The 17,186-nt window shown below is 46.8% G+C and overlaps 2 protein-coding genes across 3 annotated transcripts in view; one reads left to right on the top strand and one right to left on the bottom strand.

Moving 5' to 3' along the window:
- Positions 1-309: 309 nt before the first annotated feature.
- Positions 310-6,793, top strand: znf526 (zinc finger protein 526). Its single transcript, XM_068735555.1, has 8 exons — positions 310-660; positions 992-1,473; positions 1,598-1,764; positions 2,245-2,340; positions 2,436-3,226; positions 3,330-3,465; positions 3,566-5,206; positions 5,293-6,793. Exons 2-8 carry the CDS (start codon positions 1,155-1,157, stop codon positions 5,464-5,466), a joined length of 3,324 nt encoding a protein of 1,107 aa, XP_068591656.1. The 5' UTR covers positions 310-660; positions 992-1,154; the 3' UTR covers positions 5,467-6,793.
- Positions 6,794-6,975: 182 nt separating this feature from the next.
- cicb (capicua transcriptional repressor b) overlaps positions 6,976-17,186 on the bottom strand; it is a 35,808-nt gene continuing 25,597 nt past the window's right edge. Inside the window, exons 10-21 of one of the 2 annotated variants that reach the window (XM_068735554.1) lie at positions 17,074-17,171; positions 15,972-16,965; positions 15,741-15,874; positions 15,458-15,618; positions 13,324-13,505; positions 11,811-12,278; positions 11,268-11,707; positions 10,709-10,866; positions 10,447-10,598; positions 10,065-10,199; positions 9,321-9,452; positions 6,976-9,222 (exon numbers count right to left, since the gene is read on the bottom strand). In XM_068735554.1, the coding sequence (XP_068591655.1) occupies positions 8,933-9,222; positions 9,321-9,452; positions 10,065-10,199; positions 10,447-10,598; positions 10,709-10,866; positions 11,268-11,707; positions 11,811-12,278; positions 13,324-13,505; positions 15,458-15,618; positions 15,741-15,874; positions 15,972-16,965; positions 17,074-17,171 (3,344 nt within the window). In that variant the 3' untranslated portion in view covers positions 6,976-8,932. Of the gene's footprint in view, positions 9,223-9,320; positions 9,453-10,064; positions 10,200-10,446; positions 10,606-10,706; positions 10,867-11,267; positions 11,708-11,810; positions 12,279-13,323; positions 13,506-15,457; positions 15,619-15,740; positions 15,875-15,971; positions 16,966-17,073; positions 17,172-17,186 lie in introns of both variants that reach the window. The other variant, XM_068735553.1, reaches the window with a different exon arrangement.

Below are 17,186 nucleotides of genomic sequence, written 5' to 3' on the forward strand. Positions count from 1 at the left end.
AACGAAAATATGAACTCAAATTCAAAATAATCACGGTTGTAATTCGTAAGAGCTCAATGATACTGAAGCTGGGTTAAGAACATGTAGCCAACACACATTAACCTTTTAAACCAAAAGTAACAATGTTTGTAAGCATACATTATTCTGATCATCAATTACTGTATATAAAAAATAAAAAAAGGGCTCGGGGGAAATTGTTCGCTAACGTTCGACATAAAAAACTACAATGCCCAGCAGGAAAGCACAGTTTATGATTGACAGTCAGTCTGTCCAATCACAGCTCCTGAAATGTTAACACTACCGCATTGGGCACGGCTTCGTATCACACGAATGGAGGCGATCAGCGGGCAAACGTTTCATTTCACTCAATGAAATGCAGTTTCCCACGGACACTTTTCAAATATCTGCATCTCCACGCGACAGATGTTGATACGGGGCTAAAACAAAAAAAAAAAAAGAAGGCGTACGCCCGTGTGACCGAAAGGGTGATGATGACTACACGAGGGATTGTCCAACGACAGTAAATGAGAGGTAAAGGGAAAGAAGGGCCCGTCGTCGTCGTAGCCGGAGAGCTTCGGGTAAAAGTGGGTAGCGCCGCCTGACGGACCGCCAGACGAACCGGGGAGCCGCCGTCAGGAAACCGCGGTGCCGAGAAAACAGGTCTGCAATATCGAAGGGAGCGCCGCCAACAGCTCTCCATACGCTATCACACACTGTAAACAAAGATAGGAATCACGTTTAGCGTGGAGAATCGTACAAATGATTAGCGAGGATCTAGTGAGTGGTGGTCGTACTGTTAGCGGTAGAGGGCCTCCATTTAGCTAACGGCTGAAAATAGCGATGTTTGTTTGCGGTACTATTCCATAATATCTGTGAAGACACTTAATGACACTGAAACCACATATTAACCATTTGATTGCTGCTACACAACTGCTGATTTAATATGAATACGTTTCAGTTTAACTTGTTTATTTTTATTTTTTTATCTCAGGTGTGCTCTGACACTGACTTTAATTGATTGGACACAGACCTCATCACCTGTCATACATCATCTTTCATGATACACTTGCATCCTAGACAAAAACACACATTTTAACACACACACACACACACACACACACACACACACACACACACACACACACAGTACCAGCATGACCGAGCAGCAGCAGCAGCAGCAGCAGCAGCAGGAGGAGGAGGAGGCAGCAGAGGGTGTGTACGTGGAGCACCAGTACATGTGCAGTGAATGCCACCAGCTCTTCAACACCCTGGAGGATGTGCTGATCCACCAGCAGATCCACACCGGCCAAGAGGGAGACGGGGAGGTCATGACCATCCAGGGCATTGCAGAGATGGGGCAGAACCAGCAGTACCAGTGTCTGGAGTGTGGGGCCCTCCTCATGAACCCAGAAGAACTGCTGCAGCACCAGGAGATGCACATGAGAGAGGCGGGCATGGAGGTGGAGCATCAAGGTGAGAGATCTGATCGCGTGTAATTGATGCCACATGAGGCTATTCTGTGGAAGTGAATGTAGGACTTTTTGTAACTTTTTTTTTTTTTTTTTTTTTGCTGACTGACTTTGTGTATGTTCCCCAGAGCTGTGTGAGGTTTTGGAGACCGAGGAAGGGTCTGAGGGTCAGATGTCTGGACCGGTTCAGTACCAGTGCCTGGACTGCCTGGCTCTGTTTGACTCACCTGAGACCTGGCTGGAGCACCGGCGGACCCACAGTAGGAGCAGTACACACAGTAACACAGAGACTGTGGTAAGGGAGATTTATTTAACATACAAATAACTGTAAAACATTTTTGTTCTTATCTGCGATGTAGAATTCATTGAATTTTTTACTGTATGCATACTACTAGTCTTTATTTATTACCACAGTTATTTTGCTTCCTAAATTGAACACAGTCGTACCAAAAGCATGTTATTGAGCTGTAACAATGATAAATAAAGTGTGTATATTAGGCTACAGGAGTTGTAGGTTATATTCTACAGACCCATTCACATCCTAGAACTAGATTCATGTGGAGTGTAAAGTGCATTGTCATCTTTGTTGAGACTATGGAACAACGTTAAATCTGAGCAGTTAGACATGCATCAGAGTGATGGCGCTAAACTGTCAGCATCTTTGCTTCTCTAAATGGAGAGCGATTATCAAACATTGCTTAATTTTCTGCAGCACCACATTCACTGAACGTAAAAATATAACACGCCGTGTTTTCTTTGTTGGCCCTTGTAACAGGAGTATGTGCTACAGCCCGATGGCACCATCACTCCACTGAACAATATGCAGAACTATGTACTGAGTGAGCAGCAGGCCGGGGAGATCTTGGCACAGGTACTTGGGATTGTAAACACCTCACAACAAGAGGAGTTAAATGAGAACATGATAACGGGTCTTAAGGTTTGTACATTGCTGTGTGTCTGTTCCAGGTACTCGCTCAGCAGCAGCAGCAGCAGCAGCAGCAGCAGCAACAGAAGAAACTTAAGTCCAAACCTGCTGCATCATCCCGCTCCGCCCTGATGCCTCCAGTGACGGCCATCCCTGGCTCTGCCACAATGCACCTGCAGATTCTCACGGCTCAAGCTCTAGCAGACAACTCTAGCGCCCCCGGGCAACGCCGTTCCAAGCTGCCCCCCCTGCTGCCTGCAGTGGGCCGGGCCTTTTCTTCGGGGAAGCTGGGGGTCTTGGAGAACGGGGACCAGAGACTGGAGTTAAGGTTGGCCCCCAGTGTCCAGGATGACACCCAGCAGCAGCAGCCAACAGAGGTGGTGGTCATCCACCCGTATGAGTGTTCAGAATGCTCCCTTCTCTTCCAGACCCCAGAGGACTTCCTCCAGCACCAGGGAGAGCACTTCCTGGCTCAGGACAAAGAGAGTGGAGAGCCAGGCGTCATGAGTGGCTTCGAGGAGGTGCGAGGGAGGGAGGAGACGACAGAGAAGGTGGAGGACGTTAGGATTAGAGTGGCAGAGAAGAAAGCGGCGGTCTGGGCCAAGTCTCAACAGTGTGAGCTCTGTAACCGCACCTTCACCTCCGTCAACAGGCTGGCTGCTCACAAGCGCGTGCACGAGCAGGGCACGCACGAGTGTCCGGAGTGTGGCAAGGTGTTCAAGAAGGCGACGTCGCTGCAGACGCACATGCGCACACACTCGGGCGTGGCCAGGTACTTGTGTGTGGACTGCGGCAATGGCTTCACCACTGAGATGACTCTGATCATGCACAGGTAAACACCACAGCAGTCTACGTAACTATGAAGAAATAACAGCTGATATGAACCTTTAATTCTTCTTCTGTCTGTTTCACCTTTTCCTCCTGGTGTCTTACAGGAAGTCCCACATTGCAGATCCACTTCACAAGTGTCAGTTCTGCAACAAAACCTTCACCAACATGACCAAGTACCTTTACCACCGTAGATCCCACCTCAATCGGGACTCATCTGGCACACCCGCCCCTGTCTCCATGGTAGTAAAATGAGCATATCCCCCCCCCCCCCACTCACAATTGCGTCCGCAACCTCAAGTTAGTATATAATTTAAATTTGTGCTTGTTTTCTTTTCCGCAGGCCTCAACTCCAATGAGAGCGTCTCTCTCTGCACTTGCCATCCTACAGAGAGCCAGAGAGAAGAATTCTCTCACTGATGAGGCGAAGCGCAACCTGCTGGCCCCTCTTTCAGAAGACGAGATGGAAAAAATGGGGGAAGATCCATTGCAGAGTTCTCAGAGCAAAGTGGTAGCAGGTGAAGTGGAAAAGCAAGCGGAGGACACCAACATGGAGGTGACTGCCCCGCTCGAAGGCAACACCGATTGCCCGCAGCAGGTGGAGGAGACCACAGAGTCTGACTCGGCTACAAACCATGCTCCCCCAGACGACACCGGTGTTTGGGTCGCAGCTGAAGCGGCTTCAGCTGAAGCCGCTTCAGCTGAAGCCGCTTCAGCTGCACCATCCGAGAAAGGGCCCTTTTCTTGTCGTTCGTGCCCTAAGACCTTCCCCTCCCAGCTGCAGCTTGTCCACCATCGACGCAAGTCGCACATCACCGAACGCAGCTTTATTTGCGGCATCTGTGGCAAGTCTTTCAAGAAGCAGATCCACGTGCGCAACCACATCCGCATTCACACCGGTGAGCGGCCCTTCCAGTGTTCCGACTGCGGCAAAACCTTTTCGTCTCTCGCCAATCTGATGAGGCACAATCTCATCCACTCTGGCGTGCGACCGTACCGCTGTGACGTCTGCCACCGCTCCTTCTCGCAGTCCTCCAACCTCCGCCAGCACAGCCTGCTGCACGCCAACGCTGCGACACTGGGCTGCCCGGACTGCCCTGCCACCTTTCGCTGGCCCACCAAGTTGGCGGCACACCGCTACACCCAACATCCAGGGGCTCCGGCCCCTTTCCCGTGTCCCCACTGTGAGGCCGGCTTCCTGACCAGGAGACAGCGAGACGGCCACTTTCTGGAGCAGCACCCCACGCTGGTGCAGGCCGGCACAGGGATCGAAGCAGGCAAAGACACGGACAACCAAGCGGAGTCGGGCAAAGATCTGACCTCGGTGCCCTCCACCTCAACCACAGTGGAGACAGAATCAGGAGATTCTTCAGCCAGTCTCGGGCGGGGGGGCCAAGATTGTAATATTTGCGGGAAGAAGCTCAATTCTCCCGCCAATCTGCGACTCCACAGACTGAGCCACTTCGCCTTAGGCCCCGGGCGGCCGCGGCCCACTGCCGGTAAGCGACCCAAAGCCCACCAGTGTCTTATTTGCGGCAAACTGTTTGTGTCGTCCTCCGGAGTCGCTCTTCACCAGCGAGTCCACACCGGCGAGCGGCCGTTTCCTTGCCAAGTGTGCGGCAAGCGCTTCCGTCAGAACACGCACCTGCGAGAGCACCTGCGCACGCACTCGGGCGAACGGCCATTTCCATGCGAGGTGTGCGGAAAGGGTTTCATCCAAAGTATGCACCTGGCTGAACACCGGCGGACGCACACGGGCGAGCGGCCGCACGCGTGCCCGCAGTGCGGCAAAGCCTTCAAGACCTTCTCCAACCTGAGGAACCACAAGAAGACCCACGCCCGGCAGCAGAGGCTGGACGAAGAGGCCGCCGCCCAAGCCGCCATGGAGACCAACTCTGCCGTGGCAGTGGTGGACGCTTCGGCAGTGGAGCTCGCTAACGGGAAGCCTCAGCTAATCCAGATCCAAACCTCCGATCTTCAGCAGGTCAGGATGTATATCATTCTTACACTTTGTCTGTGTACTCTCTGCTGTTGGTTGAACTAACTCTGTATCTGGTTTCCTCCTCTTAGACACAGGGTACTCCCACGATCATGTGTAATGAGTTTGGGGAGACCATAGCCATCATTGAGACCAGCGAGGGTGGCGCGCTGCCTCTGGAGCAGGCCTTGGAGATCTACCACACGGCTCTGGAGAACGGCCTCGCCATGGACACGGGCGCTATGGACGGACTGCAGCTCATCTGAGCTGACAAAAGAAATAACTTTATTCTGCAAGTGGATGAGTTCAGTATTCAGTCTCGATACGGACTCTAACAAAGACGAATTGACTACTGAGAGGTCGAGTATCCAATTCAGACTTACTAGAGCTGGACTAAATGGATATGAAGTTCAGCAATCAGACCAAAGTAATATTCATCTTCCATCTTTTACAAAGCTATGAGAGGGATCAGTATTAAAGTTTATTTAAATCAAGGGTGTCAAACATTGTGTCAAACGTCATTTTATGTGGCTCACGAATCCGCCAGCAAAAAAAAATTACAAAAAAAAGAAAGCTAGATTTGATAATAAAAATATCCCCATGGTCAAAATGATAAGATACTTAAACACAACAGTCATAGAAGCAGCTCTTCATAGGTTACCCTACATTTGACATAGAAATGGATTGTGAGTACATTGAAGACTCCTTTAAACGTGGCTTTACAACAGATGAAATCTATGGGTAAATGGGTGCATTTTGGAAGCAGTGCATACTAAAAAGTATGTGAGCAGGTGTGCTCTGACCAGATACAGACTTTTAAAAATGTAATTTTGTAAAGAAACATCATCGCAGACCAAATTCAGGAACTAGCAGGCAATTTGACAACACAACTAGCCGAAGAGACGAGCCGTTACGTGTCTTTTTCATCAGCTGTTGATGAAAGCACAGACAACATGGACACATCATGCATCTATCAGTGTTTATAAGAGGCTGGAGGCAGACTTGACCGTCAGTGAGGAGTTCTTTGCTGTAGCTGCCATGCACGGGATGACGACGGGGACATTAGTGATGCAGAGAGAGGACAAAAATATCTTTGAACAAAGTTAATGTAATAACTTGTCTGTTATTTTCTTTTAAAGTTTGATCTTTGATAGAGTAATGTGGGTTTCTTAACCCTAAATTAAAAGGATTGATGTTGTAACAGAAATGTGCTTGCATATATTTTTACATTTATATAACTGCATGTACATTATTGTTAAACAAGAATCAAATGCAGAGACAGTTTTTTTTTTTTTAACAATGTCAGGGAGTAGTTACATTTATACAGTCTCACAGTTACAGCCGGCCCTTTGAGGGAAACCATGATGCTGATGTGGCCCAGAGTGGAAATGAGTTTGACACCCCTGATTTAAATGATGCATACTAAAATAAAGGAAATGGCATTCATGAAGAATAAGGACTATTGGTTGTGCCTCAGATGACATTTGTATGATTCATTTTATCGTTTATATGAAATTGATGTGACTTCTGTTTAAAGGTCCGGTCGTGCTGTTGTAAATAGGTGAAATCAATAAATGTTTTTTCAAGGCGATAGACATTTGTGAGCCACGCTCTCATACAACACAGCCGTGTTTAAGTTCACATAGCTAGACTCAACTGTAGAGATGTGAACTTAATTACATTTTAGAAGGTGCTGGACATAAATCATGCTTCATTTTTAACATTCTTGAACCACGTATCGCATCTGATTAAAGAAAACACATTTTTCACATGGCCAGTGATACAATCACTTTAATTGAACACCTATTTTTATTTGCATACTGAAAGATACAGATACAAACTTAAGTTATTCATATAAATTCCTCTCGTATACTGGAACAGTAAAACAAGGAGTATAACACAAAAACATTAATAGCCATATTTATTGTTTTTTTCCATTTCAATTGTCTTACCTTCGGTAACGGGTGTCTTGAAAGTCAACTCATGTTCAATGACAGATTTTTTCCTTAATAATATAATGAGTCTACAGACTCTACAGTAATTATTTACAACACAACCAAGTCCTGCACAAGTATTGGACCCTACCAGCTCTTTGATTCATTACCCTCCCCTCACTTCCCCCAGTTTTCTCTCTGCCTGCCTAAAGAGGTCCGGAGAGAGCAATAAAGTGACAAAGGGAGGAAGAAGGGAAGGAAAGAGGCAGAGGAAGGAGATGTACAAGTGTTGAGGCTATAAAATCAAACTGGGGGGGGGGGGGGGGGGGGTCTAAAAACATACGGCTTATTACTGCTGAAAGAACAGAAAGGTCCACGTCATGTTCGGCGTCCTCTCTGTAATGAATAAAAATAACTGCACCGCAGGTACTTGCTGAGGTGAGAGGCCAGTCCAGGGAAGACGAGAACGGAGGAACTGTACAATGGTCAAGCAGCTTCTCTCACCTGCCTCCAAAATGATTAAAAAAAAGAATTGTACAATAAACCAACCGCTGGCAAAAAAGAAGGAAACATCTGCCAACAATGAGAACAGAAGTAAGGATCAGGGGTTCACTGCAATGATATGAGGAGTAATAATCATAATAATAACCATAGGAATAGTACAACAACAAACTGAATATAACAACGTTAAATACAAATCAAATTTTAAAAAAAAGAGTTAATAAAACTGCTTGGCAATAGAGGAAGAAGGCCTTATCAGCCTGACCTCTATGACTAAGAGCCAGGATGTGCCCGTTGACTCTGACCCACCTCCTTCCTTCATGGCCAGCGAATGAGAGGCACAGGAATGCTCGGTTCCTACCTACTGGCATGTGCTCGGGTCAATCGCAAGAAGGGAGGACACAGCCAGACAGGTAATCGCAGGAATGATGGCACAAGTCCACTTTGAGTTTCAGTCAATTTCTCAGTCACTCCTGGTACATCTCTCCCCTGAAGGTCTACATGTGGACAATAAAATGGAGAAGATCTTTCCAGGTCCAGAGCAATAGTTCTCTTGATTCAAATAGTTTCCGGCTGTTGAGGGCCCAGCCCCCTAATGTCAGCAGAAACACAGGCTTAGAACAGTTAAGTCCAAATACAGGTTGTTCCTCACGCAGATACGTACTGCTTTACTCCTCCAACGCTATTAAAACAAATATCAAAACATATAATGTTCTTGTTTTAAAGCCATTGACTTTTCATCGTCTCTCAATGGGTTGAGCAGGTCTCTGCGTCCAAAAAAACAAGAACCCTCTATTCTTCAAGGCAAATGAGTGCAGCTGTACACAATGGTCCTTCGTTCACTGGCATCAATGGGAGCTTTCCCACGGTGGTTAATACAGAGTGCGAATTCAAGTGTGGTAATTAAGAGTTTGCAGGGTGTGTGTGTGTGTGTGTGTGTGTGTGTGTGTGTGTGTGTGTGTGTGTGTGTGTGTGTGTGTATATATACTGTATGTGCATTGTGGTGGTGTCAGGAAGTAGTTCTTGTGCCATGGGGGTTTCATGCATCTTACGGAAAAAATAAAGTCACAACATTGCATAAAAAACATCATTCCCTCTCACCGGTTCGGTGCTAAGGATGGAAGGAAACCAGATCAGGATCAGGCCAGAGGAGGGTTAAGAGTGTGGATTAAAAGAAAAGGGTGTGTGACAAGTGTGTGTGTGTGTGTGTGTGTGTGTGTGTGTGTGTGTGTGTGTAGGGGTGGAAAGGTGCGACTTCAACATTCACCAATTGGTCAAATTCAATTGTCAGCATCCCTCATCTCGAAGACTCCTGTGAATCACGAGGATCCTCGGGGCTCCCCTCGATCCCTTGCTCCACGTCATCATCCTGCAGGTCCCCACCTCCCCTCATGGACCCTTCTCCTGACTGGGAGCCAGAAGGTCCAGGGAGGGGGCCGAGTGAATCAGGGATGCCCAAAGCGGAGACGTCAGAGGGGGCAGCCGTCTGCATGATCTTCTGCCGTACCTCTCTGATCTTCAGCTGCAGACACACCTTGGTAGGAAAGATATCGGAGTATCTCGTCTGGAAGGCTGCGGTGGCCTGAGCTAAAAACACAACAACAAAATAAAACCAACATGAATCAACAAGTGTGAATTAATTGTGAAAATGCTTGTAGATATTGTAGTGTGTGTTCTTATCTTACCTGAGGGAAAGAAGCCCTGCTCCTGGAACAGCTGCATGACCAGTGCTCTCCTCTGGTCCAGCGTTCGTCTCAGGGAGGAGTAGGGCACCTTATCAAACTCCATATCGGTCAGGATGTCTTCTCCGTCTGTGGCTGGGTGAGGGACAAACATGTGGAGAGGTCGAGTCTTTAGGAAACTAGTTACAATAACCTTTTTTTATTTAGTTTATGTCCCTTCAGGCCCATCATCTTTGATACACTGCGAGAGGTCGGAGCTACAAAGCAGGAAAATCCCTCTGCACAGTCATTTGAGAATTGTATGATGAAGGATAAAAACTGCAAATCTGATTTTGAGCAGGTTGATATCCCCGACATTGAGAGACTGTTGTTGTCTCTGCCAAATGAGAACCAGGCTGGTATCGACCATCTTGAAGGCAAACTGTTACGATTGGCTTCTGATCACGTATCTATTCAGATTCGTCACATCTTTAATGAATGCTTAATGTTCGGTGGATGCCCAAAGGTCTGGAAAGTACAAGTACTTCACAAGTACAAACAGCCGTCCAATTAGAATACTAATTTTCAGCTAATTATTAGAGAAAATAGTAACTAAAGAAATATGGATTCAGCAGTACGGCACTCTCTTGGATGGTCAGCGATCTTTGTGAAAGATCGCAGAGACTCTTTTATAATGGTGGCTTATCAGACTGCAGACACATCAGCTGTGAGGTTCCACAAGGAAGTTGCTTAGGTTAAGTGTGTTACCTGCTTTGTCAAAGGTGAAGATGTCTCCCTCACACTTGGCGGCACTTTTCGGCGTGTTGGGCTCTGAGCTGCAGCTTGAGCGCCGCCGACTCTTTCTCTTGGGAGAGACTTGCTCGTCAGTGGCTGAGTCCAAATCTAGAAGACAAAAAAACCCCGTAATCAGCAAAGATCAAATCTCCATATTTATCAGGATTCATCACAAAAATCAGTATGGAGCATCATGTAAGTCAATAAACACTAGAGATAGTTCTAACTTTTGCTTCCATTAACAACAGCAACTATTTGCTGTTGGCCAAAAAAATGCACAGTCATGACAGCCACTGCAGCTATTCTACAGTGCTCAGTTTAAAAGCATGTAGTCAGAGTATCATGAGAGTAAAACCTGTAGAGTTCTTCCTCTTGCGGCGATAACTGCCCAGAATGGCGCGTGGTGAAGTGGCCAGACTCTGCAGGGTGGGTGAAGGCAAAACCTCCTCAGGCCGAAACTCCGGCAGCTCAGCAAAGCGCTCCTCGAAATACACCTCTGACAGCACCCTGCCCGACCAACACACCACACACACACACAATATACAGTATATACACACCGCCCAGCAAAGGTTTATGCAACCTCACTACACACAAGATTCATAAAGGTGTTAACTCACTTGTCTACCGAGTCAAAAGTCTTCTTAAGTGGTGGTGGGCGCGCTTTGACTTTTTTGGTTGGAGGACCCTCTTTGTCAGCCTGTGGGGGGGGCAGGGGCGGTTCTGTGGCTGATGGAGGGGGGGGAGGGGAGGAGGGGAGGGACTCCTTCCATCCAGCCTGCACAGAAAGTTGAAATGAGGAGTTATCTATAAGATACATCTCATTTCACGACAAAAAACGAATTGCTGAGGGCTATATTGCATTGCATTTGATTTCCAGTAATTATCACAATATAAAAACATGTTTTCTGTAGTACAAATGTCAGAAGTGGCCACATCTCCAGTCTGATCTCAAGTGCATACCTGATGAGGTATGTGATCTTTACATGATGTAACATAGCGCTCTCTCTGTGGCCGCCTTCTCTGCCACCAACGTTCATTTTCAATTAATGAAGACAGTGCTGCTTTTCCCCCCCACAATTGAATATTAATTTTGATATTCGAATATCTGGTTGTTTTTTTTTTAAATATCAGGTATAATTGTATTATGTTATAGGTTATGGGTGGTGTTGTTCTCACCTCTTTGGTGGTTGTGCTTTCTCTGTGTTGTGTGTCAAAGGAGTCCGCTGCACTGGAGCCCTCCATTGGTCGGTCACAGGACGGCGGCTCCTCAGCGGGATGCCCCGCCAGCTCAGCATCAAAGGAGAAGCGACTGGTGGCTGCAGCTACTCTCTCCTTCTCCCTCTCCCTCTCCCGCTCCCTGTCTCTCTCCCTCTCCCGCTCTCGTTCCCTGTCTTTCTCCCTCTCTCGTTCCCTGTCTTTCTCCCTCTCTCGTTCCCTGTCTTTTTCCCTCTCCCGCTCTCTCTCCCTCTCTCGTTCCCTGTCTTTCTCCCTTTCTCTCTCTTTTCCTCGGCCTCCTCCTTCATAGCTGCCTACGGGAATGTTCGCCAGCGTTGCCTTCACCTTCTGAGGGGTCCTGACTGGAAGCTGGGTTAGTTTCGGTGTACCTGGTGCACTGCCTGTAAAAACGGAAAGAGGAAGACAAGTTTAAAATAGAACATCAACAAAATAATTCCCTTCAAATTAGAACCATGTGAATCCAAACGATCCATGCAGCCGTACCAGGTGTGTGGATTGGAAGAGGACTGCAGGGCCTTGTGGACACAGCTGAGCCACTTGGAGGTGCCACTGAGCTGCAACTGCTGGAGGGCTGCCTCTCCAGATGTCTGTCCGAATGCGTCAGCAGTTCTGTCTGCCTCTCAGCTGGTCTGTCAGCCTGTCGATCTGCAGGTCTGTCCGGTGGCAGGTGCCTGTCTGCCTTTCTGTCTGGATGGGGCTGCGGATGTGGGTGTGTGATGGTGCTGAGGGTGGCTGTGTGTTTGGACAGGATGTGGGGGGAAACGGTGGAGGGGCTGGAGATGGAGTACACCACGCTGGGGGGTACTGCTGTCATGGAGACAACCCCTGTTGCCATGGTGACGTTAGGAGAAGGAGGGTAGATGGCGGTGACTATCTGGCCCCCGGAGCCTGAGCCGGGGGCCGAGGGGGGGGGTTGTGGAGACTGAGCTGTGGCTAGGAGAGGTGGCTGACCTGAATGAAGGAAACAGGACCAGGAAAACAAATATTAACATTTTCACATCAATACATGTTCATGTCCATTTGGCTGCTTTATTCCTGATTAATATCACAAATTAGTGATTCAATCTCTCTTGACAGCTGTGAGTTCATAGTATAACCTGTGAGATTTCTTTTAGCATAGTAAGGTATTTAACTAGACCTACTTGAATTGCTTTAGCACATCAATAACAACTGACCAACAAAGATTCTGTCAAACAAATATGAATTTAATCAAGAGACACATGTGGATAGACGAGCAAGTTAAAATATAAGCCAGCTGTTTAAGCATTGTTCATCAGACGGCAGATGTTAATGTTAAAACTGGTGCAGTTAATTCATTTTATTTCATGAAAGAATACATTTTTGGTATAAAACTGTTCTAACAGAGGTCAGACTTTATTTCCCCAGTATGTTTGAGCTAACAGCGTTAAAGCAGCTTAGAGACCCACACTGACCCATTTTGTCTTTTTTTAGAGGGGCACAGGGGATCTTTAGGGGGAGATAGCAAAGAGGAACATCATCTGTAAGTTAGGAATCTGAAGATGAATTTGAGATGCAGCTCAGCTGTGAGTCAAGTTGTTCTAATCAGAAATAAATATGAATCAATAATTAATGAATTCATAAATCAAAATAAATTGTGAAAATGTTGAAGGGTCTAGAACATTATGATGGAATATTCCCATACTTACTTATGTCTCATAAGTCTAATGTTTGGGTTGATAGTATTTGGTGCTAAATGTAAAAAAAATTAGCATTTGAGAATTGATACAAATGATTCAGAATCCTTACAAAATACAAAATTAATACACCAAGACCTTGAGGAACACCATAGAAAAATCCATGCTGAGATTTTGTATCAAAGACTTTAGACATTTGGTCTCAGGTGAGCACTTCTGATATGGAAACTGTTACGAAAAAGGTCATTTTATACAAATGGTCTCACTCCAATGTAATGGCTAATATGAGGACTTAATAATTGCATAAAGAACAGAACCAATGAGCTCTCCACAGCACTGACCTGCAATCAGTGGCTGAACCAGCGTCTGACCCGGTGGTGCAATAGCTGTGAATCCGAGTGTGGTCAGGGGCGATTGCACATATGCAGATCCGGGCACCGACAGGCTGGTGGAAGAGCCTGTTGTGGTGGAGACCAGAGGCAGAGTGGAGGGGACCCCTGGAGTGGACTGGACATAAGTGATCCTGGACGAGGAGGTACAGTGAAAGGGAAGAGGTGATGAGAGGAAAGAAATATGAGGAATTCAAAATGAAGAGAGGGAGAGTGAAGATGGCATTTTTTTTTGTCACGACAAAATGTCAAGAAAGGTGACAAAAAGTGTTTATTATAAGAGGTTATTGTATAATAATGAGCCAGAACAGGAACAAAGGGAACAGAGACATGATTAGAAAGAAAGAGGAAGACCTAAGAGAAGTGCTGCAGTGAGGGTCAGTGGGTGAGAGTACATCACATCGAGCAGCACTGGATGACTAGTGCTAGGTGTGTGTGTGTGTGTGTGTGTGTGTGTGTGTGTGTGTGTGTGTGTGTGTGTGTGTGTGTGTGTGTGTGTGTGTGGAGCTGAGAGGTAGTGTGGGGGTGGCAGGCAGAGGCAACTTGTGCCACCAGCAGCATGACTAACACACCCAGAATAGAGCTGCACTGCTGCAGCTGCACCCCTGCTGCAGTTTTTGTTTCTCGTATATTGTTTTGCTCGCTGTGCTTTAAGAGATATGAACTTCCTTATACATGGTATCATTGATCAAGAACCAGAATGTAACTGGAGTTACTTCAATCCATAAACTACAAGAAAAATACGTATTTATTTTGAACACTTTGTAAACTGTAATCAGCAAAAGAGTTATTAGAAGACATATTCTGCATTTACGCAGAGCTTTTTATCCACAATAAAAGTCCACTCAAAATATAACCACTTTGTTTGAAACCGTGGTCGGCATGAAGTGGCCTATTTGGAAAGGTACTTCATTGTGTTTGAAATGGTTGAAAGCACCTTCATTATCTGTCCAATCAGTGGAAATTATAATTATTCTTTTTGATTGTTTTGTATTTTGGGGATAATATATACACAATGTCCGAGCATGTTCCATCAATTTCCAATTCCAAGATGGTTGCAAGGGAATTATATTTGGTTAAGTGATGTTTACTAGTTTTCGGGAAATTCAGAATCACTGCAATGCCCATTAGTGGCTTGCTGTCTCCCATTTAATGACTGCTGGAGGAGTATATTCTGGAAAAAAACCAAATGTTGCTTCAATAGCACAGCACCAAAGCAATAATGGGGATCAAAGCTGGTCCATCTTCCTCATGTTTGCTCTTGTGTTGAAACTCCCCTTTTCTAAATATTTATTCTGGAGCATGTAGGCAGGACACGCAAGCAGCACACCTGATCCAATTCCTTTCTGAAACACTCCGAATACTTTCATGGAGATCATCAGTTGGATTTATATCACACAGAAACAAATATTTGGCTCATATAAAACTTGAAAGAAACTGCCAATAATGAAACCTCTACGGAGCTCAACAGGGTAGGATGAGTGAGGCGGGCATATGTTCATGAATTGCTGCCTGTTTTTGTGAGAGCTGAGTCAAGCTTTACTGGCACATCATTTGTTTACATCCCCTTTCAGACATCTGATCTGTAACCTTGTTGGGTTTATTCATCTCCTTCAAATTTGGCTCATGTACAGTATTTTGTTGGTAAAAGGGTATATTAGACAGATTTGATTTCCGTGCGCATGTGAAATGATAATTAAAATGTATTACACAGCTATCTTAAGAAGACGGCATAAGACGCTGGATTAGATCACAACATTTTGTTTTGAAAAACACAAAATACTGCAAACATAAGAGCAATATGCTCAAATGTTAAAAAAAAGCTTATCACAGTCAATTTAGAAAAACTGTTGGGGCTGAAAACTAATTTGCACTCTTTGCTGAGTTTATTGTGGCGCACCAAAGTGGTGACGTTTACCGTTTAGCACACTATTAGTTAGTTGGCATAGTATTCTTGTTATGGTCTGCGTGTAGCTCACCAGGAGTTGTCAAGTCAGCAGTGGAGAGCAAAAGCACAAAATGGCGGTGTTGAAGGTTCAAGAGGGATAGGATCCATATTCACTGTGTTTTGTTGGTCATTGTCTACCTGGTGGGAGCTGGAGGCAGGAGTACAGCCTGGGAGGGAGCCGATCCTGGAGCCACCATAGCAGCTGTGCCCACTGTTACAGGGAAGGGGCTGGCAGGGTGGACCGCTCCACCATGAGAGAGCTGGGACTGGACCACAGGCATGGGAGCTATTTGGATGATCTGGCATAGGAAGAGGAACCCATAAAGAAAGGAATACAACCAATACAGGTGAGCTAATCATCTGTTTTCACTTAGCGTTATAAAGTTCTCATGTCAGTGTCTCCACTGAAGAGCTCACTGACCTTGCTTCCCGTCTGAGCACCGTTCTGGACCGGAAGAGGCGGAGCAACAATGGGAATCTGCTGGGCTGGTGCTGTTCGTACTGTTGCCATTGGAACAAGCATTTTGCCTTGGAGCACTGGAGACTGTGTGTGCACTGAGGAAAAGAAGGACAAAGAGGGAGAGTGGGCATTTTATTAGAAGTAACAACATGAGTATACTTACTGTGATGATTGCAGTTCTAAAACTCTCACCTCTTGTTCCAGAGCTGACTACCCCCACTGCTGAGCCGGACGAATACCCTGTCAGTGAACTCGTCATCTGCTGCCTTCCATTGGCCAGGGACATGTGCGTGGGAGGAGCTGTGGGCAGGTTGAAGATGCTGGTTGGCTGGCTAAGCTGCTGAGGTGGACTCTTTGGGTTGGCGTTGGCAGGTAGGGTGGGCAGGATGTACTGAACCTGTGTGATGCCCTTACCCCCAGGGGATGCTAGGGAGGAGGCGGGAAGGAACTGGGGCTGAAGCAGGGACAGAGGCAGGGGCCCGTTGGTTTGGGTGTGCGGTGCTGAAACAGCGGAGGAGGAAAAGGCCTGCTGCTGGGAGGGGTGATGGTGGTGGGAGGGTGTGATGAGCTGTACAGCAGGTTGAGCAGACAGAGCTCCTCCTAACACCAAATTAGTCACTACACCACCAGGGCCAACGCCTGTACCTAAAGGATTAGGTGATGATGAGGAGTAGTACCCACCCCCTGTGGCTGGAACCCCTCCTCCTGAACCAATCAGAAGGTGTGGCTGCTGATGTGGAGTCAGGGACTTCCTCTCTGGCGGATGCGGGCTGGATGTGCCTCCATCTCTGGTTCTGCTGGCGATTGGGAGGGGTGTGCTGATAACAGGGCGCATTACATTGGTCACCACCGTAGATGCCACCCTTACAGCGCCAATCCCCATGAGCGGGTTCACCCCCAGGGAACCTGCTGATGAGGTAGTGGAGATGACCGAATGGCCAGAAGTGAGGGAGAGAGATGTGGCTTGCAGTCCTCCTCCTCCTCCTCCCTCTCCCCCAAATGTGTCCTTACTCTCTCCCTCTCCTCTTTCCTTCCTCCTGTGATCTGAAAACCCTCCCCCTCCTGATCTCCCCTCATCATAACGCTTGCTGCTGGGGTAAGAGGACAGTGAGACACTCCTGCTGTGAGGGGTATGGTGTGAGGAAGACGATAATGCAGAGGAGCAAATGACTGGAGCAAAAACTCTCTGAGAAAGAAAGAAAGAAAGAAAGAGACAAACAGATGCAATTATTGAGAGAAAACAACATAATTAAATACTAGAACAGGAGTAAATATGATTGTTCTAATCGCTTACCTTCCGATCACTTTCGTCTCCAGAACCGTTCTCACTATCACTGTCAGTCACCCGCTCCTTACACTTGAGGTCTATGGAACTGCTAGGATAAGGGTCCTCTGTGGAGAAGAGAA

This window comes from Cebidichthys violaceus, unplaced genomic scaffold (genome assembly GCF_023349555.1).
Source record: "Cebidichthys violaceus isolate CVI_PGR_0920_01 unplaced genomic scaffold, fCebVio1.0.p SCAF_7, whole genome shotgun sequence".
In the NCBI taxonomy this organism is placed as follows: Eukaryota; Metazoa; Chordata; class Actinopteri; order Perciformes; family Stichaeidae; genus Cebidichthys; species Cebidichthys violaceus.

Bases quoted from the DNA above. Each gene is read 5' to 3' on its own strand.
- znf526 (XM_068735555.1), top strand. From the start codon at position 1,155: ATGACCGAGCAGCAGCAGCAGCAGCAGCAGCAGCAGGAGGAGGAGGAG. The intron at 2,341-2,435 runs GTACTTGGGATT...TGTCTGTTCCAG, and splicing joins CCGGGGAGATCTTGGCACAG to GTACTCGCTCAGCAGCAGCA. The intron at 3,227-3,329 runs GTAAACACCACA...GGTGTCTTACAG, and splicing joins ATGACTCTGATCATGCACAG to GAAGTCCCACATTGCAGATC.